Source organism: Poromitra crassiceps (assembly GCF_964638095.1).
Source record: "Poromitra crassiceps genome assembly, chromosome: 12".
Lineage (NCBI taxonomy): Eukaryota > Metazoa > Chordata > Actinopteri > Beryciformes > Melamphaidae > Poromitra > Poromitra crassiceps.
The window spans coordinates 19,227,792-19,255,374 of record NC_139632.1 but is presented as its reverse complement, the minus strand read 5'-3'; the positions used below and the strand labels follow the sequence as shown (position 1 = coordinate 19,255,374).

Below are 27,583 nucleotides of genomic sequence, written 5' to 3'. Positions count from 1 at the left end.
TCTGATTGTAGTAAAGGAGGTCAGTCTGGAGTTGAAACATCTCTCTCTGCTTGTAGTAAAGGAGGTCAGTCTGGAGTTGAAACATCTCTCTGCTTGTGGTAAAGGAGGTCAGTCTGGAGTTGAAACATCTCTCTCTGCTTGTGGTAAAGGAGGTCAGTCTGGAGTTGAAACATCTCTCTCTGCTTGTGGTAAAGGAGGTCAGTCTGGAGTTGGAACATCTCTCTCTGCTTGTAGTAAAGGAGGTCAGTCTGGAGTTGAAACATCTCTCTCTGCTTGTAGTAAAGGAGGTCAGTCTGGAGTTGAAACATCTCTCTCTGCTTGTAGTAAAGGAGGTCAGTCTGGAGTTGAAACATCTCTCTCTGCTTGTAGTAAAGGAGGTCAGTCTGGAGTTGGAACATCTCTCTCTGCTTGTGGTAAAGGAGGTCAGTCTGGAGTTGGAACATCTCTCTCTGCTTGTAGTAAAGGAGGTCAGTCTGGAGTTGAAACATCTCTCTCTGCTTGTAGTAAAGGAGGTCAGTCTGGAGTTGGAACATCTCTCTCTGCTTGTAGTAAAGGAGGTCAGTCTGGAGTTGGAACATCTCTCTCTGATTGTAGTAAAGGAGGTCAGTCTGGAGTTGAAACATCTCTCTCTGCTTGTAGTAAAGGAGGTCAGTCTGGAGTTGAAACATCTCTCTCTGCTTGTGGTAAAGGAGGTCAGTCTGGAGTTGGAACATCTCTCTCTGATTGTGGTAAAGGAGGTAAGTCTGGAGTTGCTTTGAGGAATGAATTTGAGGATTAAATTTGTCAGAGGAGGCTGACTCCCTCCCCGTGTCGTCTAATCAAAACTTAAAGACTTATTTTCTTTGTTTCTCTTTCTAAATGTTTCTTCACAGTCCGTGCACACATGTTGCTGTCAGGAATGTTCCTCGTTGGGGTTTATGGGTTCAATTATATCAGGAGACCTTGTTTTCCCAATCTAGTCAACCTTTCACAAAATGCAGCTTAACAAGGGCGAGTCTGTTAGCAGTTTCAGCTGCATCCAATTCAAACAAAGCAAGTGGGCTGTGGCGGACGCTGTGGTGAAATAAATTGTTTTCCAGAGCAACGTGTGTGTGTGTGTGTGTCTGTGTGTGTGTGTGTGTGTGTGTGTGTGTGTGTGTGTGTGTGTGTGTGTGTGTGTGTGTGTGTGTGTGTGTGTGTGTGTGTGTGTGTGTGTGTGTGCTTGTGCGCATGAGTGTTTCTCGCTAGGATGTTGTTTTTTTATTCTTTCCCTCCATAACCTATATGGCTTGGGGGTTATGGTGTTAGCTGTCGAGTTGGAATGGTAATTGATATTCTCATTTTAGGTGCAAAGGAAAAGCACACTGTGGAAACTAATAATAAATATTCAGAACCATGTGACAGGCAGTAAATTGGGGAGCGAGTCCACAGTCCGGTCTAACGATCTGCCCAGGGGGTTCATATCTCCCAAATCATGTACCAGGCAATTCCAACTTAATCTGTCTCACATGGTCGATCCATATATCAGAGCTATGCGCGCACGCTCTGCGCTATGCTATGCGGCCACCAGCTGAAAACACAGGCCAATTTGTTTTTTATGTTAACACGGCCAGTGCTGAAGTGTTGGACCTGTTCCCGATACACATTTCTGAAGGTTTAGCAGAATGATTAAACCATCAGGCCTTGTGTTGGGGCTCGACACCATCTGCTTGGCTGATTGAATGTGCTCTGGCCCCCGTGCCTTCACCCGCCCGCCTGTTCCGCTGATTTACGCGGGGACTTTAATAAAATGTCTCCGCTGTGAAGCAGGCCAAGGCCTCTCAGGTGAACACGCCCTCAGACCATCAGGCCAGAGTGAACGCTGAGATTCACAGTCTGTCTCCTGACCTGGACTACAGGGCCTTTAAGGTGATCGAAACAGCGGTGTTGTGACAGAGCTGGGGGTGAAAGAGAGGGGAAGAGGCTGAGGGGCGGGGGGGGGTGAGAGGAAGATAAATAGAGAGAAGTGAGAGAGAGAGAGAGAGAGAGAGAGAGACACGGAGGGAAAGATAGATGGAGCGAGAGAGAATGAGATGGAGAGAGTGAGAGAGACAGAGAGGGAGCCCGTGCAAAAGAAGAGGTTATTGATGTGTCGCAGAGCGGGGGAAAGGTGTTGCTTGGATGCAGCGAGTTAGAGGAACTGGCCGTGGTGGATTACTGTCTGGATGATAGACACAGATGCCATCCCCAGTGGTCTGAGCACAGAGCACGGTGACAGGGCCCAGTGGTCTGAGCACAGAGCACGATGACAGGGCCCAGTGGTCTCAGCACAGAGCACGGTGACAGGGCTTTGGATGTCACACTGCGGGACTTTCAGATGAGACATTACAGAGCTCCCCAGGTCCTACCAGCAGTCTGCTGGAGGACTATCGCTTAGCACATGGTCACAGAGCTGCCCCAGGCACTTACTCTTCATCAGCTACAGCTGTAGGGCTGGGTTAAAAAAATCGATTCTCCGATTTTTTATCGATTTTTATTTTAATCCTTTGATATCGATTCATATGTCCAGAGATCGATTTATTTTTATTTATTTTTTTAATAAACAGGCTAAAATATTATGCTGTGTGTGGTAGTTGAAACATAGTTTCAAGTTGACGTTTATTTATGTTTGTAGTTTAAACAAAAACATAAATACTGTAGGCTACATGAATGGAAATGTTTGATCATTAATATCTACTTTTAGAAATGATATAGGCTGAAATCAAATCACTGTGCATAATTGTGGAAGTGTCTTTATTGACAGATGAAAAGGCTGTTATTTACCCTTTGTCACCCCCTGGTGAGTAAATATATGTGTAACTAAAACCATTAAAATTGACAACAGGTCTGCAACTTTTTTCCCCATGTACTGTATCTACTTGGCACAAAAAAGGTTGGGAACCCCTGTGTTACATAACTGGACAGTCATGTAATTCAGGTTACAGCTAAAAAAACACGTTTTGGTATCACTAACCAAATCGATATTGAAATGAATAGAATCGGAATTGAATCGAATCGGCATTAATCGATTCGCAACCTTGTGAATCGAATCGATTCTTGAAATTTGAACCAATACCCAGCTCTATACAGCTGTGTGTGCGTGTGTGTGTGTGTGTGTGTGTGTGTGTGTGTGTGTGTGTGTGTGTGTGTGTGTGTGTGTCTATATGTGTGTATAAGGCTTATACACTTATACCCATCCATATTAGACAAAAGCCGGTCCTATAGACAGTAGCCAAATGGTACGTTTCCACAGGGGATCATTTCAAGGCTTCAATATTGGTTCCTTTGCTTCACCTGTGGATGAAAACGCCATCATTCGCTGGGCTCGTCTGCCCCCGGATTTCAAACTGGAAAAACATGGCGGCTTGTTCTTTCTTTCTCTTATATTATGAAAATAGTTCACTGAAATGTGTCTCTGAAAACATTTGAGGCGAGAAATACGCCATGCAGTCTTGATTTTAGATCGACGCCAGTTAGTTTAAAAGTTTGCACTAGAGTATTGGGGGTTTCCAGAGGCAGCAAGACATGCTGGACACCCCTGATTTGCAGAAAGTAGCCTAGACCTCAACTTTAAGCTAAATGTGGAGCGACCAAGGTGACACCCCTGTCTTTTGAAATGCACTGCGGTGCTACCAGAATGCTTACATAGAAAATGAATGGGAAGCGTCAAAATGACGAAATCTGTGGGAACGTACCATAAGCAGTGCCAGGGGGTTCCGATGGTGGTGTGTGTGTGAGTGGTGTGTGTGTGACTGTGTGTGTGTGTAGGCTACACACCGCTCACTGAGGGGGTCAGCCTGTGTTTTGCGAGGCTCTCTCGGATGCTGCTCTGAGGGGTAGGAGATGTGAGGAGCTGGGGGAGAAGTCAGAGGAGCTACTCTGAAGGGCAGGAGATGTGAGGAGCCGGGGGAGAAGTCAGAGGAGAAGCTGGCAGGAGTCAGATGAAAGAGCAGGAGACCTTCAGGAGTCCTCGCACCTCGCCGAGTATTCAGGAGGCTGATGCTGCTATTCTTATCATCTTAGAACTCATTGCAAATTCTCTCCACTGAAAACTGCACACACACCGTACAGTGTATTCAAACCCCTCCTCCCTCTCCTATGCCCACGAATACACACATTCACACACACGTACCTACCTATCCACCCACCCGCACGCACGCACGCACGCACGTACGCACGCACGCACGCACGCACGCACGCACGCACGCACACACACACACACACACACACACACACACACACACACACACACAGACACACACACACACACACACACACACACACCAATTGTCATGACGCACACAGGACTTCATATTTCATCAGCCAAGGCTCGGTATTCACAGAGGGGGATCAGCTCTGTTCTTCCAGCCACTCAGAAGCTCCTCAGGAGAGGGGAGACATGTGAGCTAGAACGCAGTCTGTCGTCTAGGGATGCACAGCTATACGCCACACCGCTTCTCTACTTTCTCTCTCTCTGTCTCTCCCTCTCCTCTGTCCTTGCAGTCTGACTTGGAGGAGTGACAGTGGAGGGAGAGAGGGGAGGAGGGAGGACGACACTGGCGACAAGGTTACAGAGCCCTCTCTCTGTCTGGGTCTGAAAGAGGAGACCGAAATTAACTACTGCGTTGAATGCCCCTCCTCCCTTCTCGTTTTCTCTCCTCTTTGTCTCACTCTGCCGGGGTTCAAGCTACAGGGTGACGCATTTATCATCACATCAGCAGACTTCAAATGCTCTGTTTTAACCAGCTGCTATGTCAATACAAAGGACTGTGTGGGCTTTTATGGCCTCCTCCTCTTAAGCCTCGACACAGGCCCCTCTCCAAGCCGCAGCAATTAGAACGGAATTAGACCAGACCACAGTCGTAAATTTGCCAACAAATTTTCCTTCCTGCACAAACTAAGCCCCCTGCAACACTGCGACCGCCATAAAGAGAGACGGGGGGGGGGGGGGGGCTGTACCCAGACCCTGCTCCGCTCCGCGGTGATCGTCATCCCCGCTTTAGCATGACGCCACAACATGGAATCTCCAATCCGCCTTCGCCTCATTGATGTTTCAGTGGACCTCAATTACTGAGTGATTGCAACCCGCTGTTGCACCAGTCAAAACACCGCCTTTCTTCGGGAAATATTTTCACAGCGCTATAATTGTTTCCATCTGCAGCTACACTGTGGCGATACCAGCTATGTCATTACGCCGGAGTGAGTTCACAGCAAAACGGGTGGCAAATGTGTATGTGTGTGCGCATATCTGTGTGTATGTGTGTGTGTATGTGTGTGTGTGTGTGTGTCTGTGTGTTTGGTGCATGTATGTTTTTTGTCAGATGCACACCTACTCTGCTTTTATCAACAGACATCGGCAGAGAGGAAACGGGCAGAAAGTGTCGAGTTGGAACAACAAGGGAACGTGCCGAGGCGGGACTGTCTCCGCTGCGGTGACAGCAACCCCCCCCCCCCCCCCCCACACCCATTCCCCCCACCCTCCTATTTGATGGCTGGTTTAACAAAGTTGACTTTAGCTGATGAGCTGTCTGTGCAAACACAATTTACAATTCAACTTGTCTCCCCCGACGCCTTGCAAAACAACAAAACAAACTCGGGGCATCTTTCGCTTCTTTCGCCGGCGAGAAAATTCAGACACTCTCAGTTTGTGAGGCGGCCGCAGCAAAATGTTTCGTTGCCAACCTCTTTCCAGGAGCTGTGTTACCGCATCTTTACGAGTGAAGAGCGCCTCATGGCATATAAAAAGGGAGAGGTCGGGGGTTTGACAGCCCGTTTAGCCTACATTTACGCTGTAACTGATCTGCCTGTCAGCTGGGGTCACGACCTGGAAAACCCGAAGCCAGCCAATCGCCACGTCGCAATAACCCGCCGTAAGTGGATCTGGCACCTTATACCGACTGTTGACGCCTGAACAAAATCCTGCTCATTATGCTGTTTACAGAAATGGTTCATGTTACTTGACATGTTACTTGCGAGCGCGTTCACACATTAAGATGAGAACACACACACACACACACAAACACACACACACACACACACACACACACACACACACACAGTTTGTTAGGAGGGGGGTGGGGTCATACATGGCATTGAAGGCCCTATGTATGACCCCACGATCTGCTACTGATATACTTGCACACATGCAGAGAGACAATCACACACACACACAGACACAAAACAGAAGTTCAGAGTCAGTTAAGAGTTTCCCGTGAGCGGAGTGCGCTCTACTCAAACATCATTAGGCTGGATCCAGAATAAAGGCAGCTGTAGTATGTCACGGTGGTTGAGCTGCACTCCACGAAGGGCCCAGTCATTTAGACCAGTGGTTCTCAAAGTGGGGTCCGGGGACCCCCAGGGGTCCTTGAGGGGGTTCCCAGCAAAAAGGGTAAGTAACACAACCATACAACCATACAGTAAGTAACACAATGACAGAATGTATGACTATTTTGGCCATGGGTTTCATACACTTTCTGTAATCTATAATAAAGTTGAAGTTGTCTGTCTGTGTATCTTTTATGCACGCCCACACCGCAGGTCGGATTGGGCTGAAAATGTGCATGGTGTGGGTTATGATCTGGGGAAGGTCATGGGCAGGTCAGCAAGTCCTGGAACCACCTGGAAAGTCCTGGAAACCACCCCATGCCCACCCCCAAGGTCAGATTGGGCTTAGAATTTGCATGGCGGGGGGGTTATGATCCAGGGAAGGGGGAGGGTGTATAGTCCTGGAAACCATCTGGAAAGTCCTGGAAACCACCATAATTTCCGGCCAACCAAAAGGTGCATTAATTGCTTTGTGGCTATTTAACCCGGGCAACGCTGGGTACATTGTTGGTAAAACATCTAAAAGTTTAATGACCCTCCCACTCTCCTGGCCCTGTCTTGCAGTGCCAGGGCCCGGTGGAGCCATTCAGTGTCTCTCCCTCCTCACAGATACACCTTTAGTTCTGTCAGCCTAAGTGCCAAAAGTGGCCAAAATGCCTCAGCACCATGGAGAGCTACAGGAGTCTGAATGAGCCAGTGAACTCTGGAGCGGCGCATAGGTGAGCTGAGTTGTAATCAACCACTCATGTGGACTATAAAAAACCACTGGAGAGAGAGGGGAGAGGCTGCAACTCGAGGCCTGACTAAAATGGCCAGTCACACAGGGATGGCTAACCATAATACCAAATCAGATCACAAGTAGGGGTGGGTCATTTGACAGCAGAATAATTAAAATCACTATGCACAGTGAAATCTTATGGTAAAAAAAAAAGCTGAAATGGCAGCCATTTTGAAATTTACGTGGAATAAATCTGGCTTCTCTGTGGTAATAAATTCTATGGTTTGATATCAAGATTATTCATATTGCACAATTTTACACAAAGTTGCCCCAAAATAGTATTTCTGGGCTGGAAAGTAAAGACGTACAGTAGATCATGTCCACTAGAAAAGAAAGGGGCTGATTATAGTGACAGAGTGCTGAGGCCGTGTGGTACAGTATGTGTATTGGTATGCGGTTCACATCACACAGGCAGAGTTACAACCTGGCCAGCAGCCTGCTAAGGAGGCCGCCGCCCCGTTTGTCACACCGACCCGGCCTGGTGACAACAGCACCTCATCTCCCTCACCTCCCCTATATCAAGCTCCTCTCCTTTTCAATTTACTGCCCCCCCTCCTTCTCACCTCCTCTGACCTCACTCTTGATTTAAAAAAAGATCTCCAGATCCAGGACACATACCCTTAATCCGGGTCCCACCCGCAGACACGGCCAATTGTGCCTGTATGGATGCCTGACCAAGCCGGAGGTAACACGGGGGCTTGCACCTGCGACCCTCGTATTGGTAGGCAGGGAATCTACCGCTGCACTACTCAGATGCCCTGACCTCACTCTTTTCCAACCTCTCTTCCAATCACTTGGCTCCATCCCTGGTCCACCCTCACGTCTCCTCACTTGATCTGATCTCCTGAACTCTTTCACCCTTCCCCAATGTCCTCCTATGATCCCCCAATCCCCCTCACACTCATTCTCTGGGCTCTGTCTCACCCATTCTTTTTCTGCTCTGCTCCATGCTCCTTGATCTGATTCACCCGACCTCTCCTCTCCTCTCCTCTGCTCTCCTCAACCCATTCCTTTCCCCTTTACAGATTCACCCTTGATATCTATTCGACCGCCATCAGCCAGAGGGGAGATGAAAATCGATTCTCCTTCCAGCAGCTGCTTCTCTCTGGCTAAGGAGTAAGTGAGGCCGTCCATCCATCTCCCGCTGAGGCCTGACGACAAGAGCTGTGTGCAGACTGAGACTGGGGAGAGATGAGGCATGCAGGAGAGACCAGGCACTGGAGCTAAGGCCAAACTGCTCATTATTTTCACCTAAAAAGCCAGTCGGAACCGACTCAAGCTTAACTTTAACTCGGCCATTTGCCTCACTGGAAACCATTGTGTTAAATAGAGATGAGAAAGTTGGGTTTTTAGGTGATTATCATAATGAATTTTGATTGCGACGGGGCCAGAGAGGGAAAATCCAGACACTAATTTGACACAGAGGCAGTCCGGTGCCACTGTGGAGAAGGATTCTTACTCAAGGAAAGAAGTAAGGCTGAAAATGAGTTTGCAGAATTTCCCCGAAGAGAGATGGATAGGCCAGACCATATCTTACCTCCCATCTGCTGGGTCAAGATACAGGCAGGTGGAATGGGTCCAATATAGAGATATGAAAAATTCAACAACCAAAAGCCTTCTGTCTATTCCACCAATCCAAATCCCTGTGGAATTTGTGCATGCGTGCGTGCGTGTGTGTGTGTGCGTGCGTACTGTGTGTGCGTGCGTGCGTGTGCGTGCGCGTGTGTGTGTGTGCATGCGTGTGTGTGTGTGTGTGTGTGTGTGCATGCGTGTGTGTGTGTGTGCACAGGTGTATAGAACATGTCCTGTGCAGGAGAAGAAGGCACATAAGGAGAAGCACAGAGAAACAAGCTACTGTAACAGACAATGAGACACATATAGAGCAGGTGCACAGGCGCCAGAAATAAATTAAGTCAAGGCAAATGTGTGTGAGAGAGGGATTTCGGAATAAAGATCATTGCTCACAAGTTTTCAAAGTCTAACGGTGTCAGTGACAGATTGTCATAACAAACCCATTGAAGCTGCGCCTCTCTGTCTTCCTCTGAATGCCTATTGAGCTTGCATTTGGCCGAAAAGAATCTCTGTCTTAGAGGAAGACAGAGAATGATGGTCTCAGCGGAAAGCACAGGAAAAAGTGGAAAAGGCTACATCCATATCAGAGACAAAGAACGTGTCAAAGGAAAAGGAGATGATGAAAAGAGGGGCTGCGGCACTAAGTTGATCACTGTATCTGAGACAGAGTGTTGGGTAAGTGATTCTGGCAGCCGACTCGAGAGATGCCGACTCAGTTTCCTGCCATGACAACGCCACCGTGTCCTTCATCTAGTGACAACAGAGCTCACCTCGCTCAACTGAACTAAGGCCGGCCATATTTCATGACAGGATCAGGTGGGGGATCAAACATGCCTCAGAGCCAGAGACAGTCAGTAGAGACCCTGGCTGGCTACATCCTCAAAGGCAGGACATACATCCCTGTCTGACACCGCCCACTCTGCTGGAGAGCCACCGCTTTCATCTCTTTGTAACAGAGATATTTGACTCTTTTTTTGTTCTGGCTTGGACCTTGCACTATAGACCATTTCACTGGAATCCGTTTGCTAGGGAACCGTTTGGACTCGAGTTTATTTCCTGTCAGTTGTTGTATTAGCAAACACTGCAACAGGAAGTAGGGCTAGGGCCAATTTAGACTGTTTACGTTGTCAAGTCGAAACGGTCTATAACAAGTTCAGCACAGAAGAGGATTCAAGCCTGTGGCCATAAAGTATTTAATTAACAATTATGCGTCATCGTATCCTACGGAATCTTCATCTCTCACCCACTGTTGTAGCGCATACGTATGGTGGAGATCGTAGAAGTTACACTTTTAATTACAAGCTTCCTGCACAACAGCATGTACTGATCCCTTGGGGAAGATAAATTATTTGGAATGCAATTACTCCACAGATATTTCAGCAACTGGAAGGGGCAAGGAGTCGTCTACTGATTCGAGAGTCTTTTTTAATTTATTATAATATGTCTGTTCAGGTTTAATTTACAACATTCTATGAATAATATTTTGAAGTGGCTGCAAGTGCAGGATGGATGCAGGATAGATGCACGCGAATATCGTACAAAATAGACTCATTGAGAGTCCATGGGATTCTGGCTAGTTGCAGACATTCAAGGACCAGGACAACGTGATCTCACACAAATACATAAAATTAATTAGTTGTTGACAGCAAATGATGTGTTGGTGATACGTAAAGTCTTAAAATTCTGTGTTCCCAGCACGAAAAGCAAGTTGTCTCACAGTGAAGTAGTGCAGTAGAAAGTGTAGAAAGGTGTTGGGGTGGCATGGGGGCCTTCAATTGCGCCCAGAGTTTAATTTGTTACGCAATTGAACCCGGGTCTCCGCGGCGGTAGGCGAGTGCATTTCCCTAACATTAAGTTGTTTCATTTGCCTAAACTTTACCGTTAAAGCCAACCTTTATCTGAATATGCCATGGCCAATTTGTGCCGTTTTTACAGAATCCAATTTGTGGCCGAGAATTCTCACATAAAGGCCGAGACCATGCTTGATGAGGCCACACAACCAGCTTAACTTCACCATGTATGGATCGACTATTAGCGGAGACAGTTACAGGGGCCATCCCAGGGGGGGGCGCCTCGGGGCTCGTTGGTCAGAGGACCCAAAGTGAAAGAGCAGCATCAAATAGAGCTCCATCTGAATCAGGATTAGATTTGTTGGCGGTTCCTGTTATGCAATATTTATCAGTTCTATTCTCAGGGAGCGTGCCACATGAACTCGGGGAACTCGCAGAGGCATAGGATTAATTTGCACGAATGCCTCATCGGAATTAGTGCTCAGATCAAAGCGAGGGGGAACCATGGGAGTAGCCGGCACTGTTGCGTCTCTAGACTGGAGGTTTCACTTCGCTGCGTGCCACTGCTATTTTCATGATGACAAGAAGAAGAAGAAGAAGAAGAAGAAAAGAAAAACATCAAGGGGAATTCAAACTGGAGTTGAATATAATTAGTCAGATGTATACAACAGTACGCAACAAAAATCGACCAAACCAGAGCAAAGATAGCATATACTGTACGATGAAGAGTTTCTAAACATCACCAAAGCACAGAGTAAACAGCAAGAAGAACAAAGTTAAGTAAAACATACATGGGGATTTTCTCGCCGGTTCTGAGACAAAATGAGACCAGCAGGCCATCCTTACGTTGCATGATAGCGATAGCTCTTGGGAGAAGAGAGATTCTACAGAGATCTCTGAGATGGATTGGGACTTGTTTCTCTGTTTATTTGCGGATTTCTCCCAAATACCCTGTTGAGGTGACTTGAAACTACCAGGCCCCTTTCTCTGTTTTACTGTATCACATTGTTTACCCTGGAGAGGAAGATGTTATGTAAGGACCCTGAGTAGGACAGGAGAGCTATGAGCTATAACACTTGCAGAATTGGCACAGACACACACAGACACACACAGACACACAGACACACACACACACAGACACACACACACACACACACACACACACACACACACACACACACACACGCACACACACACACACACACACACACACACACACACACACACACACAGAATCATTGCTCTTACCGTCACAGTCACCCAAGTGGGCCACGTTTCCCTGTTCAACATCTTGCTCGAACGGCAGTCTGCAGAGGAGAGGAGACACAGCCATTAATCAGAAGGCGGGGCGGCGGCACGCAGCAGCTTGGCCGCTGACACCACAGCACAGATCCACCCTGATAAAGGTAAACTATGGCCATGTTACAGCGGACGACACGCACGTTATATTGCACATGCTCCGGCACCAGCTACATTAGGTAGACATGTTATATAAAGTGTAAGGATTCAAGGAAATTGCAGAAGAATGCAAGAGGCACTTGAGATGCCTAATGTGCAATCACCATGAAATATTAAAAACATGATCAGTTATGCTAATGAGGTCATTAATTACGCTAATTATTAATGCATTGATTGTCACATATTGGTAATGAATGCAATTCATTATGTCATCATACTTCTTCGGATAACATATGGGCGGTATCAATATGATCTTTGTATCTTAAAGCATTAAGGGGTTATAGTAGTTTCAAGAAAATTTGTTTATCCTCACTGATATGCACATTTATGCAGCAAGGGGCTCCAAAAACCTAATCAGAACAGAACCTGTGGTGTGAATATGAAGTTTCCATTATGTTTTGCTGTTAGTATACAGTAATTATTGATTTCACAAAAATGTGTCTAAACACAGACAGACAGACATCATAATTTAAGCGATAATGTCCTGCATACCGTGTACATGGTGGCAGGACATAAAGACAAATAGGTTTTACCATGAGATAACTGTACTTGTTTAACAATTATTTTCAATCACCTTGTAATTACCCTCATGACTACATTGTTATTAGACCTTATGAAAACGTATATGGACCAGAGAGAATTGGCAACGTTAGTGGAAGCAACATTGTCTACAAAACAAAACTTCCCACAATACCATCTGTAGAGGAGTGAACTCTTCATCTGTGAAGGTAATGCTGCAGTTACCGTAGATCCCTGTGCTTTCAAACTCATTTCCCATTTGGGGAACAGGAGAGCATGGAAAACTCAAAGCAATAACAATAACATATGACAGACTGAGGAAATGAGAATAGCACAGAGAGACCAGGTGCTCACGAGATCAGGGGTAACACAACTGCTCTTAGATATGGCTTGTATCAGGGTATCAGCACCAAGTTAATATAGACAGACTATGTGTGTGTGTGTGTGTGTGTGTGTGTGTGTGTGTGTGTGTGTGTGTGTGTGTGTGTGTGTAAAATGGTAAAAATGGTAAATGGACTGTATTTATATAGCGCTTTTATACAAAGCGCTTTACAATGTGCCTACATTCACCCATTGACCCACCGGCTACAATAGGCTATTTACCCCTGTTTAGCTCAATGTTTTTGTGTCTTTTAATCAATCACCTAAACGCTATATTATATTATATCATATTATACTATCATATTCTATGAATTGTATTATATTATATACTTTGATATATTCTAATATATAATATATCATATAGATAGATTTATAGATACTCTATATACAATTGGATCTGATCAGTGTTGTAGCTACATTACTGATGTAAAATCTTATTTTAATTGTAAGAAAATCAAATCAAATATTGAATACTATAAAATATTGGCCTCACAAACACAACAAAGAAAAGATCATCCTGCAATCAAATCTGTTTGAAAAGTCTTTGGTGATTGATGTAATAATCTATTAGAAGACATTCACTTTAGTAAACGTAACCCCCCCACCCCCCGACTCCCGACTGCTCGTCTTTCTTCGGTGGCGCAAGGCACTCTGGGTATTTACTGTGGTTTGGGAGGCAGTATTATTTATGTGTATGGGAAGCAGCGCTGCCGCCATTTTGGCCTGAAAAACGATAGCCAGAGGACGCCCAGTCTGTCCAAAATGGCGGATTAGCTGTGTGTTGGCGTGGGTTGAACATGTTGAATGTCAGTTCTTTGCAAGTTCTTTGGCAACAGCCTCCTCATGCATCGCGCCGCTAGAGTCAGCTTTACAATACGATGTGCTGTGCAGCCCTTGTCCTGTACGTGCGAGGCGGTGTTGGATAGGTACGTTACGTGGCTGGATTATTTTGGACGAGAAAATGTCAAACTGGTGACTGAGTAAAGTAAAGCTGGAAAGTGTAAACAGCTTGCTCTGGAAGGAGTCACGTTTCCTGCATTTGGCGTGCAGCAGACATGGTGAAGATCGGCACGCAGATCGGCACGCAAATAGGACTGGACATCTATAGCCTATGGGGCCCGCGCTGTTCAGCGCTGGCCCAAAAATTACAGGCTCTGAAATGTAATCAAGTATAAAAGTAATAAGTATTTCTCCTAGCTGTTTCTGTGCAAACCTCACGTCATATTAAGATAAACAGAATTTCTGGGGTGGGTACTCTGGAGACGATGAACCGAGCACACACGGACACACTCCGAATAATGCTCTCCAAGTAGTAGGATTTGCTGCAGGTGGTGTATGCTGATGGTACATAATCTCTGGACCTGGATTTGTTTGAAACACAGTCACTGAAGAACTAAATCTAGGAAATGAAAATAAATAAACCGACTCCCTTCAAGCTTCAAATCAGTTTTGGTAGAGCACGAAGTCCTTCATCACTTGTGTTAGTGGTAGGAAGTGGACTTGGATCAGGCGATGTGTGCCCAGCACTTGGCGGATCCGGATCCGACACACGTGGGCCAGACTGCGAGGACATCTCTTGGCCTCCAGAAAGACCCTGAGGGCCTCAGGATCCGCCCATTCCTCCAGCTGTGCCTGCTCTGCAGTCACCAGGGCCGGATCGGCGCCGTGGTCCAGCAGCAGCTGGACGAAGGCGGTGTTCCACCTGTAATACAGCATCTCCTCCAGCAGGAGAGAAGCCACATCACGGTTCAGAACACCAGTGGCCTGGAGCAGCAGGCGGAGGCAGTCCAGGCGGTTGCCTTGAGCACTGATGTAGAGAGGGGTGTATGGGCCGTGTATGCTTCTGTTAGGGTCGGCCCCGGCTTCCAGGAGGATCCGGACGCAGTCCAGGTGACCACAGCACATGGCCATGTAGAGAGGCGTGTAGCCATTCTTGTCAACTAGGTCTACCTGTGCTCCCTGGGTGATCAAGTAGTCCACACAGGCAGCATGACCCACCCAGACTGCACGCCCCAGAGGGGTCCACCAACCCCAATGAAAACACTGCTCATTGATCTGCCTTCTGAAGTGGTCTTCCTGCAGCAGGCTCCTCAGTTTGTCCAGGTCTCCTGCCCTGACGGCATCATGGAACCACCTGTCATCATGCCCTGCTTGAACAGCCATTCCTTTAGATCTTTCACTGTACCACACCGACTTGTATGCTGTGTCTCAAACTGAATGTGGGTTGGACATTACGACATCATAACATGACATCATAACATTATTACATGATGACATTATAATGACTGATGACATTATAATAATGACTGATGACATCACAATTGCTCGAGAGACATCACTGCACTCAGTGATGACATCACTCACTAATGACATTACTATGATCGACATCACTGATGCAATTGCTCGAGTGACATCAGTGATGACATCATCTGTGACATCATCTGTAATTTATTTGTGACATAATCAGTCACCCTAATTTAGACTGCGTGTCTTGTTTTGGATGTGTGACAAGAGGGAGAGACAGACTGTTTTTGTCTGTTGTGCATTCAAACTAAAGTAACTAGCTGTTTTGAAAATGTAAGGAGTAGAAAGTACAGATATTTCTGTTAAAATGTAGGGAATAAAAGTAAAACGTCAGAAAAATAAATACTCAGTAAAGTAGAGATTTAGACCTGAGGGTTTTTTAATGAACAATTTAATTAGATATTGACTACCTAGCGGGGAATCAAGTCTGTGACTCACACCAAAATTTGACTTCAGGCTGGATTTGGACTCTAGCCTAGCCACTCATGAACGCTGAGCATCAGTAAAATAACTAGTCATTGTTTCATTGCATACAATTTTTCCATTATGTATCTAAATGTCACTGATCCACGTTTCTGATCAAACCAACAGCAGCATGGAGTCTGCTGCAGGGCCATTTGTAATTTGGGCAAGAAGTATTTTATTTAGCCAATGCCAGTACGACTACACGAATACACGACTAGCTAATAAGAATCAGCTGATTGTAAATTTTCCATGTTGTGGTTTAAACCGACTGTCTGAGATTTAACTCAAACTTGTGACCAAAGACTTGAAAATCTTGGAGATTTCTGATCATCTAAAAGATTTTCACCAACTGAGGTAACACAATGGTGATTGAGTCTATGACTAGTCTCTTAGAACAGACGAGTTGGCTTCCGCAATTTTCAAATGCTTCCGCCATACCGTCTGTACTTCGTGGGGGAGAATCATGCACCAACCGGAATGGGAAGCAGAAAGGCGGGTCTTCCGCTCATTAGTCCAATCAGAATCCAATATGCCGGCAGAAAGGCGGGTCTTCCGCTCATTAGTCCAATCAGAATCCAATATGCCGCATTCGCGTGTCGTGATTGGTCGGATTCCGTAGAACTTCCTTCCAGTCTGAAGGTTTTTTTCCCAACTTCCTTGTGCGTGTTCTGGGGGTGTAACGTACAGACTGTATATAGCTGCATTCGCCGGATGTAGATGAGACAGTCTGTTTTAAGAGACTAGTCTATGACCCAATGATGGAAACCTTTGCATTTTCAGGATTGCAGTATTATCTGGTGTCTGTGGTGACAGATGATGCAACACTGTTTTCATCTCACCTGCAATTACGTTGATTGTCATAGATGTCGCCAAAGAGAATGACATTAAAATCTTTGAGATTAGAAATTTAAAGAGATTTCTTTAGAATTACAAGCATGCAAACGGGTGCATCCTAGCCAACATCTTTGTACTGACGATCAGATAACGATGAATTTCGATGAATTTCCTGCTTTATATGGGCGGATAATGTTGCTCACAGAGGCGCTGTCCCTCCCACAGTCCTGATGTCCCTGCAGTATGTCTTGAGTTAAGGAAAATCAGTCCAAATGAGTTAAGAACCCTTTGGGTCCACATGAAACAACTATTGATTCTCCATGGAGACGTAAAGAGGTTCAAGTAGATCTTCAAGCAGAAGCATTGTTTAGCCCACAAAGAGCCCTTTTTTAGTGCAAAGGAATGTCCCAAGCCTGCTGAAACAGCCCCATGAGGACGAGTGAGTACAGAGTCAGTATTCTGCAATTAGCTAAAGGCCAGGACCGCAACCCAGCCAGCATCTGCAGGCTTTTAATTTGTAGGAAACACTAGGAGAAATGAGCTGGGCAGTGCTGTGAATCTCCAGTGCTTGTCATCTTAATAAAGAATTATGTCTTGCGTTCAGTTGGCTGCTCTCACAGACTGGGAGCCACTTAGATTGTATACATTAGGGTAGCTGTGTGTACGTTGGGGTGAGTGTAGCCTATGTGTTCGTCTCTGTGTCTGCGAGTCAATCTAGAGAGTAGTAGTTTGTGGTATGGTGTTTTGTCACGGTATTCTCGACAGGGAGACGCTAAATGAGATGGATTCCTTCTCTCTAGCCTACCTCGTTTAGTATAGGGGGATCATAACTGAACAAAATGAATATGGGATAAACTGCCACACACATAGCTGCAGGAATCAAAACAAAACATCCACATTTGCTTCCTATAAAGCAACAACAAACAAACAGAACTACTGTAATACAAAAAATGCATTATTTATCTTCCTCCAATATAGTCCAGATTACAATCTAATATACGTGTATAATGGCAAATGCTGAGATCCATCCTACATGATCTCCTCTAGCGTCAGTTTGCAAAGAGAGGTTGCATTATGCCACAAAGCGGAAATCCACAGCAACTCGATGCAAAATCGATTGCCGAGTTGACCGCCCTTGGTAAATTAAATCAAGGCCAACACAGAGGCCTATAATAGTATACGCAGGCAGCCTGAGGTGGTCTTTAAGGGCCTCGTTGTCTGTTCTGCTGGCACTATACCTGTGTTTGGAACGCCTAATGCAATAAGCAGCCAGACTAAAGACAGATTTGATTTCACTGGATGCGGGCGGAGAGGAGGGAGGCAGCCCACAAATAGAGGTTAGCTGCCAAGACAGCCAGCCAGACTGTAATAGCAGGCACAGGGGTGACACACACACGCACACGTGCACGCACGCACGCACGCACGCACACACGCACACGCACACACACACACACACATGGCTACCACTTGATAGCAATCTAAGTGAAAAAATGTAGCATTGTTTAACGCCAACAGCAGCCATCCTGAATCAATAATACAAAGAGCAGGCGGTGTGACAGGCTACTAGAGGTCACAGATGATACGCCGAGGCTCAAATAGTCATACTTAGAACTAAGAACGTCCAGACCAGATGAATAATATATTGGACGTCTCTATGCGTGGTCCTCTAGGTGTGCTTTCAGGAAGATAACCTTGACCAATGACAATGACCAAAAACAAAATAACAAACAAACAAACAAAACAGTATGTTCAAAGGCAGGCTACAGACGGAGATGTGGTAAAACAGTGAAGAACAGACAGACAGAAAGACAGAGACAGACACTCTGTCGGTATGAGGAATGGTCAGAGCAGCATCTGTGGGCTGACACAGGGCAGAGACAGTGTGTGAGTCAGAGTGATGTCTGTCCAGACAGATGGGAGTCTTACCTGGTCCCTGGTCTAAGGAAGGAGCAGGTGCTGCCTCTGGTCCAGCCGCAGTACGGGTCCCTGGACGCTATGCAGTTCCTGGAGGAAAGCACACACAGAAACTCACTTAAAGTTCCTGTACAGTATGTAGGATATTAACCTCAATATATCATTCTCAAATTAATTTTGATGTTGAAAAATGAAAGAAAAATGACACATTTGCAGCGAAAAGTGGTTTATTCTGTGTTGTTTACTATGTTTACTTGGCGTGCCCTGGGGGATGATTTGGCGTGGAATGTGTTGGACACAAAAGAGTGGCCTCAACCAAAAATATATCTACTATAATTGGAGAGCTGTCTGTCTGCTTGTTTGTTGCGCAAAGCTCCGCCCACAGGGGGCACTACAGTGATAATGTTACGTTTTTAGGCCTTCGCACTCACAGAGCCATTGTGACATCATCAGCATCCTTTCCCTGCTTCCCACTGATTATGTCATAGATTATGTCATTGATGATGTCACTTGTGTGACATCACTGATGACATCTCAATTGCTCGAGTGACATCACCCTATCAGCCTAATCAGCCTAATATAAATCGAGCGGGCGCATTACAAAGTACAGATGCTGTCCAGTCCCACATCACCTGAGCAGCATCAACTGTTGCTGTAGTTAAAGTTACTACACTTCTGCAATAATTATGAGAAGCATTCATTAACCCAATTGTCCCAATATCCATGCTCTGGTACGCTAGCTGTCTATCATATTAGCCTGTTAGCCAACATGTTTCGTTAGGTACCTAAACTCTACATATAAGGAAAAGCTGCTTTGCTAGCTTGATCTACAGTAGTTGTAACTCAAATATTCGCCAGCAAAAATATCTCACAAACACATAGTGTGATACAAACACCGACCTGGGAGACTGAGCATTACTGAATGCTCAGTCTTACTTACTTACTGAAGGTGAGCAAGCGTGGGGGCAAACTTAAATCAAACCTGATATGCAAAACTAGCTAAATCTAAAATATGTATATAACATATTATTTTTGTTACACATAGATTAACCACCTTAGTTGCAAAGCTACATCTGACACCCATCGTGCAAGTTTCAAATTCTACAGCTTTCAAACACTAAGCACATTATGAAAAAAGTACATTAAACACAATAAATTATAACCAGCCAGACAGAACAAACAAACAACATAACTCAGCATCACTCACTCTTCAAAGAACAAAAACAAAGAAACAACCCAAAACAGACAAGAAGCTGCTGAAGCGTGACTAAGAACTCCTGAAAACACAGCCTACAGTACGTTAAACCTGACTCACATCTAAACACATTACACACGCACGCACACACACACGCATGCACGCACGCACGCACACGCACACACACACACACACACACACACACACACACACACACACACAGACACAGACACAGACACACACACACACACACACACACACACACACACACACACACACAGACACACACAGACACACACACACACACACACACACACACTAAACACACACACTAAACACACACACACTAAATACACCCCAGACAGCATGTGGGCCTTTCTTAATGTGTTCTGGATTACACGCCTCTGTGATTCACCTGGTTCAATGCACACATTGCATGCCTGATGTGGCAGTGTGTGTGTGTGTGTGTGTGTGTGTGTGTGTGTGTGTGTGTGTGTGTGTGTGTGTGTGTGTGTGTGTGTGTGTGTGTGTGTGCCGGAGGCATCAAGACTCAGTAAAGTGCCAGTAAGGACATAGATCATAATGTGTGTGTGTGTGTATATATATATATGTATATATATATATATATATATATATATATATATATATATATATATATATATATATATATATATATATATATATATACAGTATATATATATACAGCACTTCCCTACTTTGCATTCAGCTGCACACATTCACACCTGTAAGCTGCACAGTATAACCAGTCTTCTTCTTTTAGCAGCTTCACTGGAGCGATTTGGGCTCAACAGTTTTAGCGCAATGCAACTGATAAATTAATAGCTAACAGAAAATGTAATATAATGTCCCTCAAAGGTTGAAAATGTAGGCCTATTAAATCTGTTAATGTAACAAATTGCCGATAAATGTAATATCACATTCTTACATATAACGTTGATTATTAGGGTGTATCATCATACCGTACTTTTAAATGATGATGCAAGTGTAGCATTTATTTAATACATAATATTGAGTTATTACCTGCTTATAATTGTTTAAATGAATGTTTAAGAATTGCTAATGTAATAATGTGATATTACATTTACTATATTATATTCTATATATAGGGGGCACGGTGGCGCAGTGGTAGCGCTGTCACCTCACAGCAAGAAGGTCCTGAGTTTGATTCCCGCCTGGGACGCTGTGGATATTGAGGGCGTGTGTCTTCCCCATGTCTTCAGTGCCTACTGCCCAGGTGGGCTATCTCCTCAAAAGGTCTTTCTGTGTGGAGTTTGCATGTACTCCCCGTGCTCCCATGGGGTTTCCTCCAGATAAGAACCCCCAACTAAAAACATGCAAGAAGACATCGTTTGACCAGCGATGACGGATAAAGAAGTTGGTCCCCGGGCGCTGTACTGAAAAGCTGCCCACTGCTCCTGGCTGTCCTCCGGTGGGTGCTGTATTGAAAAGCTGCCCACTGCTCCTGGCTGTCCTCCGGTGGGCGCTGTATTGAAAAGCTGCCCACTGCTCCTGGCTGTCCTCCGGAGGAAGAGCAGCCTTGATTGGATGAAAAGGCAGAAGACGAATTTCGTGGCCACCATGGACTTGCGCGTTTGTGTGTGTATGTGTGTGTAAGTGGCTGGCTGCCGTATAGACCGTGCATGGGTTGTGGTGTGCATGTGACAAAAGAAAAGCATGTCTTGTCCAATAAAGACGAGCATGTCCTTGTTTGGTTTGATTTGATATATTATCTATTATTATAATATGAACATTTTTATTATATTTTCATCCTATTTAGAGGGACATTTTATCATAATTTGCTATAAGCCTTGCGCAAGGCATCTCCACAGTGGTTATTGAGTTGTTGTGATACATTATTGATCCATGTAGTGAAACGGTTCGTGCTGGGTCAGCTCCAGAGTAGCACTCCTATAGACCTGCTACTGGAGAGATAAGTGTTTTGCTCAAGATGGATGATTGCCAACACAAAGCCGTGACTCCAGGTCCTGTCACCCTGCTGCCCTATGATGATGTTGCAGAACAGAACGCGATGTAGACTTACTTCATGCAGAGTGAGTAGAGCATGATGTTGCAGAACATAACGCGGTGTAGACTTACTTCATGCAGAGTGAGTAGAGTATGATGTTGCAGAACATAACGCGGTGTAGACTTACTTCATGCAGAGTGAGTAGAGCATGATGTTGCAGAACAGAACGCGGTGTAGACTTTCTTCATGCAGAGTGAGTAGAGCATGATGTTGCAGAACAGAACGCGGTGTAGACTTACTTCATGCAGAGTGAGTAGAGTATGATGTTGCAGAACAGAACGCGGTGTAGACTTACTTCATGCAGTGTGAGTAGAGCATGATGTTGCAGAACAGAACGCGGTGTAGACTTACTTCATGCAGTGTGGGTAGAGCATGATGTTGCAGAACAGAACGCGGCGTAGACTTACTTCATGCAGTGTGGGTAGAGCATGATGTTGCAGAAGAGAATGCGGTGTAGACTTACTTCATGCAGCGTGAGTAGAGTATGATGTTGCAGAACAGAACACGGTGTAGACTTACTTCATGCAGTGTGAGTAGAGTATGATGTTGCAGAACATAACGCGTTGTAGACTTACTTCATGCAGCGTGAGTAGAGTATGATGTTGCAGAACAGAACACGGTGTAGACTTACTTCATGCAGCGTGAGTAGAGTTGGCACCGTGCCACCGGTACTCTGACCACACAGGAGGGGAAGGACAGGAGCAGAGTGTGGCTCAACCTGTCCAGAGTCAGAGACAACAGCTGCCTGGCCTGGGGAGAGTCTTCAGCACACCTGGAGCACGCACGCACGCAGGCACACACACACACACACACACACACACACACACACACACACACACACACACACACACACACACACACAACACAACACAACACAACACAACACAACACAAAACGCATTAGGCAATTTCAATGATCAGAACAGGAGCAAGGCACATTACGTCAGCCTCTCTAACCTCACTACAGCAGGCACATTACGTCAGAACAGGCACATTACGTCAGAACAGGCACATTACGTAAGCCTCTCTAACCTCACTACAGCAGGCACATTACCTAAGCCTCTCTAACCTCACTACAGCAGGCACATTACATAAGCCTCTCTAACCTCACTACAGCAGGCACATTACCTAAGCCTCTCTAACCTCACTACAGCAGGCACATTACATAAGCCTCTCTAACCTCACTACAGCAGGCACATTACGTAAGCCTCTCTAACCTCACTACAGCAGGCACATTACATAAGCCTCTCTAACCTCACTACAGCAGGCACATTAGGTAAGCCTCTCTAACCTCACTACAGCAGGCACATTACGTCAGCCTCTCTAACCTCACTACAGCAGGCACATTACGTCAGCCTCTCTAACCTCACTAAAGCAGGCACATTACGTAAGCCTCTCTAACCTCACTACAGCAGGCACATTACGTCAGCCTCTCTAACCTCACTACAGCAGGCACATTACATCAGCCTCTCTAACCTCACTACAGCAGACACATTACATAAGCCTCTCTAACCTCACTACAGCAGGCACATTACGTAAGCCTCTCTAACCTCACTACAGCAGGCACATTACATCAGCCTCTCTAACCTCACTACAGCAGGCACATTACATCAGCCTCTCTAACCTCACTACAGCAGGCACATTACATCAGCCTCTCTAACAGGCACATTAGGTAAGCCTCTCTAACCTCACTACAGCAGGCACATTACGTAAGCCTCTCTAACCTCACTACAGCAGGCACATTACATCAGCCTCTCTAACCTCACTACAGCAGACACATTACATCAGCCTCTCTAACCTCACTACAGCAGGCACATAACGTCAGCCTCTCTAACAGGCACATTACGTCAGCCTCTCTAACCTCACTACAGCAGCAACATGCCTCTGAAAAGTGAAACAGCACCAGATGTAACAGATGTACCAGATGTAAACAGCTCTATAAATAAAAAGCATTATAAAAATAAAGCTGATAAGAGGCCATCAATGTAGCTGTTTGTCGCAGTGTCAAACTAAATCTGCACTGTGCTTATTGCGGAGGCGGCCATCAGATACAGCAGCCAGGAACTGAATCGCTTCTAATTGGCACTTTAGAGCTACGATAGCGAGCACATACCTGCCTCTGGCCAGCAGATTTATAGCTTTTTATGCGCATGTGGACCTGTGCATCAGCTGTATCTGGATGGCTTATGGTAATAACATTGCGGTGGGCCCACAGTCATTACTGTAAGGAGAATCTATCATTTTGCTAAGGCCAAGCTATGGCCTTAGAGAGAGAGAGAATGAATGACTGAAACAAAGGATGAGAGATGAGATGAATGAGAAATTGATGAAAAGAAAGAGAGAGAGAGAGAGAGAGAGAGAGAGAGAGAGAGAGCACCTAGACCAAAAAGGTAATAAGGGGCAGACAGCTGGAGAAAATAGGAGAAGGTACCGGACACATTAATGTTGCCTCTCTCGGGTCATTTCCTGGTTCATTATGGGAAGCCAGCCAATCACAAACCAATTTGGCTGCAGTGATCTCTGATCTGTGCTGTCCTCTGTTATAGAACGTCTGTGTTAGTGGCCCCACTTCTGTCTACATACCCAGAGGTTCATTACAGGGCAGAAAGCATCTCTGTGTGTGTGTGTGTGTGTGTGTGTGTGTGTGTGTGTGTGCGTGTGTGTGTGTGTGTGTGTGTGTGTGTGTGTGTGTGTGTGTGTGTGTGTGTGTGTGTGTGTGTAAGGGGGGGGGGGCTGTACCCCTTCTCCATTGGCACTTTTGGCCATGCCAAACCAAACCATGCCGTTCGGTTTTTCTTTTCCCATACACATTTTAAATGTGCTGAGCCACGCTCGAGATGGACCTTCTCTGGAGTGGGGCCAAAGCGTGCCCGCATCTCACTGACCGTGACAACCAGCCTGCCTTCTCCCCCTCAGGCGTGTGTTGCGAGTGGTTTTGAGTCTCAACTCATGTCTGTGCCTGTGCTGAGACCAGAGGAAGCCTTTGTGTGTTCAGTGCTCAGTAGGCTATTTTGTAGCTTTAGTTTAGTTTCTCTCCTGTGTTTCAGTTTGTACTTTCTGCTTTATTTTACTGTTTCCTCCTGACGCTTTCAGTCATATATCGGAGCCGTATTGTCAATGAAAAAACTTTCCTGCTGCTGCTTCATATTAAAAGCTTCCCCCTGACAAACTAACCAAAGGCTTTTTATTGTGAAGAACTTGCAGGAAATGAAATATCCACTGTTTTTACTGCTGCTACTTTTTGACCACTAGTCACACACAGTCATGATGTAGACAACCCGCTGCTTTTTTCAACCAGCGTGTCATCAGTTAAAGACAAACACTCAGGTAGCCCTGTTTTAATGGACATGCTCCCAGGTCGCGTCGAGCCAAGCCAGGCCAGCACATAGGTAAAAAGGTCTTTCTCCTGATTAACTCGGTGCCTGCTGGGCTCACCACACGCGCCAAATGATCCATGACACACTGGCCCCAGTCCACACCAGCACATTCATCACTTAGTCCTCCCATCATGCACCTGACTTCCCTCTCCTGCCATCATCACTATTCCTCATTTTGTCACTGGCGACACAGAATGAATACGCTGGGACACAACTGAGTGAGCCGAGTTTGGAGCGGGACGGGAACGCAGACGGGGGAAGTTGCACCCGTTAGTGAATCAAAAGTGAAGCACCGTAGGTTGATGGTAGGTAGATGAGACTCTTCTGTGAGGCATCCTTTGTTTCCCCTTGTGGTCTGCATTTTGAATATCAGATCAGGGGGCACAATTAGCACGATGCTAAGTTAGTGTTTCCAAACCCGTTCTTTTTAAATGCTTCTAATTAGCCTTCGTGAAAGATAATCACCGACCAAAGCTCACTACATCTGTGGAACAGGCCCACTCTTCCCCCTGCAGCCATCTACCATGTTGCATACTGAATTAGAGCAAATAACAGCTCAAGTGAAGACTTTAAAAGGCAGTGGTACCCAGTGTTCTTTTACATGGTGTCGAACTTCCGAGGTGGTCTCAAAGCTGCCTGCCTCGTTCTGCCTCATTTGAAATGGACTAGAAGTCCTATCCATTTCAATCTTTTTGTAACATCGGATTCAGATTCAGAACAAAGATAAGAGGTCAATTTACCTGATAGCATGCATTTTCTGTTCAAAATTAATGATAGCGTGATTTTATCATCATTTCGTTAATTTCTGATTCTTTCCCCTCGCTCCTTTATATGGAGTTAACCTCATTAGAAGATGTTTAGATTTCCTGATAATGTATATAATCCCTTTCTTTTCTGTTTGCTCTATTTGTATTCTCCGTATCACTGTTCCAGCTCCTGCAGCAATTACATGTATCTCAACCTCCCCATAGACTGGTGAGGTTCTCTGCATAATTCAGCATATGTCATGTTGTTCTTTTCTTTTCTTTTTTCCAGCGACTCCTCATCTAGGGCGTATCACACCACCAGCTCCCCTAGCTGTGTATCCATCAACCGCACATGTCATTTAACCCTTTCCCGGTAGCTTCCACATGTTCTTTCAGTGATTTAATTCATGGCAAGGACTCTCACCATTGCAAGTCCCTCCACTGTATGGACCTCAACATCTACAAAATGTGTGTTACTCATCCCTTCGCTTCTTACTTATCAGGGTTGAATCCCTCCAGTTCCTCCAGGAAGACGTTGGTGTTGGTGACGGTGTTGTCCGGGTTGGGCATGATGAGGAACTTGAGGATGGTGCCTCTGCTCGAGCCCAGGAACAGCACGGTGGAGTTCCTATAGGGCCCCGCCTCCGTATCCACCACCATCTTATTCAGCTGGTACCTGCGCAGTAAGGGAGATGCAGCGCTGTATTAACGCCACAGAGTTGGACGGTTCATTTGACGACTAAAAGCATAATTCAACCAGCCCCTGGAGGCGCGTATATGATTTGTGCATTACTGGTGATTGGTTTAAGGGTCAGAATTCGTGTAAAACAGGATTTCCCTTGCCTCTTTGATTATAAAGGATTTGGGTGTGCCATATGAACATATGAACCATATGAACATCGTGGAAGTCTCAAAACACACCAATCCAAGTAAAGAAAAAATGCCCCCAAACGAGCCGTTTTGACTTCCGTAACTTTGTGACATCGCAAAGTAACACTAATTTAATTTGCCCGCTTACAGTGCCGCCCCTGCCAACTGAATGCAGAAGAGCAAACCTTGTTGTCTGTAGAATAGCTGCATAGTATGGAAACATGTCTAGAAAATAATCAACTGACAAAGATGGATCTATCCTAACAGATCATCTTATCAGAGGTCCCTTCCGCTCAAAATAGCGCATAGTTAATGAGGGGAGAGGCAGAGTGGATAGTCCCACAGAGGCTGAATTTAAGGTTGTTGTTTTTTGCAACAGAATTCATAACCTTGTTTTTAAGATCCATAATACATGTTTTAAACAGCTAAAAATAGCACAAAATGTGACCTTTAAAGGTAAAATATGGACTCTTGTGAGTTCAAATGCATGTGGCATTCTCTCTGGAGTCTGTACAAAATTAAATGAATATTCCACAGTGCAAAAAAGTGTTAATCAAATTTGCATAATGAACTAATTACGCCAGACGTTCAGTCATTAATAATATCAGTCAAGTAAATGGGCTTGTCAGTTGGAACAATAGAAAAGTGTTGCTGAACTGCACACACTCCAGTGTGTAGGAGTCAGTAGTGTAGAATAGGAGCCATGTTCTGCTGGGTGTTTAATATTCCACATACATCGAGGGGCAGTAAACCCCTTGTGGCTGGCCGCCAGTGGGAGTCCATACGGTAGATATGAGAGAGGGAGGGAGGGAGGGAGAGAGAGGAAGGGAGGGGGAGAGAGAGAGAGAGAGAGCATGCATGTGGGACTCGTTGTACCACAGCTGTTTCTCTGTTATACTACAGGCTTTCACACCCAACCAGACATCATCTCCAACAGAAGGAGTCTAAAGCCCCCAGCAGGAAACGCTAGGTGTTACAAACACTGTCATAAACTCCAAATGATATTTATGGAA

General features: G+C 45.5%; 1 protein-coding gene across 1 annotated transcript in view; it reads right to left on the bottom strand.

Moving 5' to 3' along the window:
* Window positions 1-27,583, bottom strand: part of sema6bb (sema domain, transmembrane domain (TM), and cytoplasmic domain, (semaphorin) 6Bb) — a gene marked incomplete at both ends in the record, with an annotated part of 85,806 nt that overhangs the window by 17,446 nt on the left and 40,777 nt on the right. Inside the window, 4 exons of the mRNA XM_083648380.1 lie at window positions 11,710-11,768; window positions 18,349-18,426; window positions 22,210-22,350; window positions 26,197-26,376. Of these exons, the coding sequence (XP_083504506.1) occupies window positions 11,710-11,768; window positions 18,349-18,426; window positions 22,210-22,350; window positions 26,197-26,376 (458 nt within the window). The remainder of the gene's footprint in view (window positions 1-11,709; window positions 11,769-18,348; window positions 18,427-22,209; window positions 22,351-26,196; window positions 26,377-27,583) is intronic.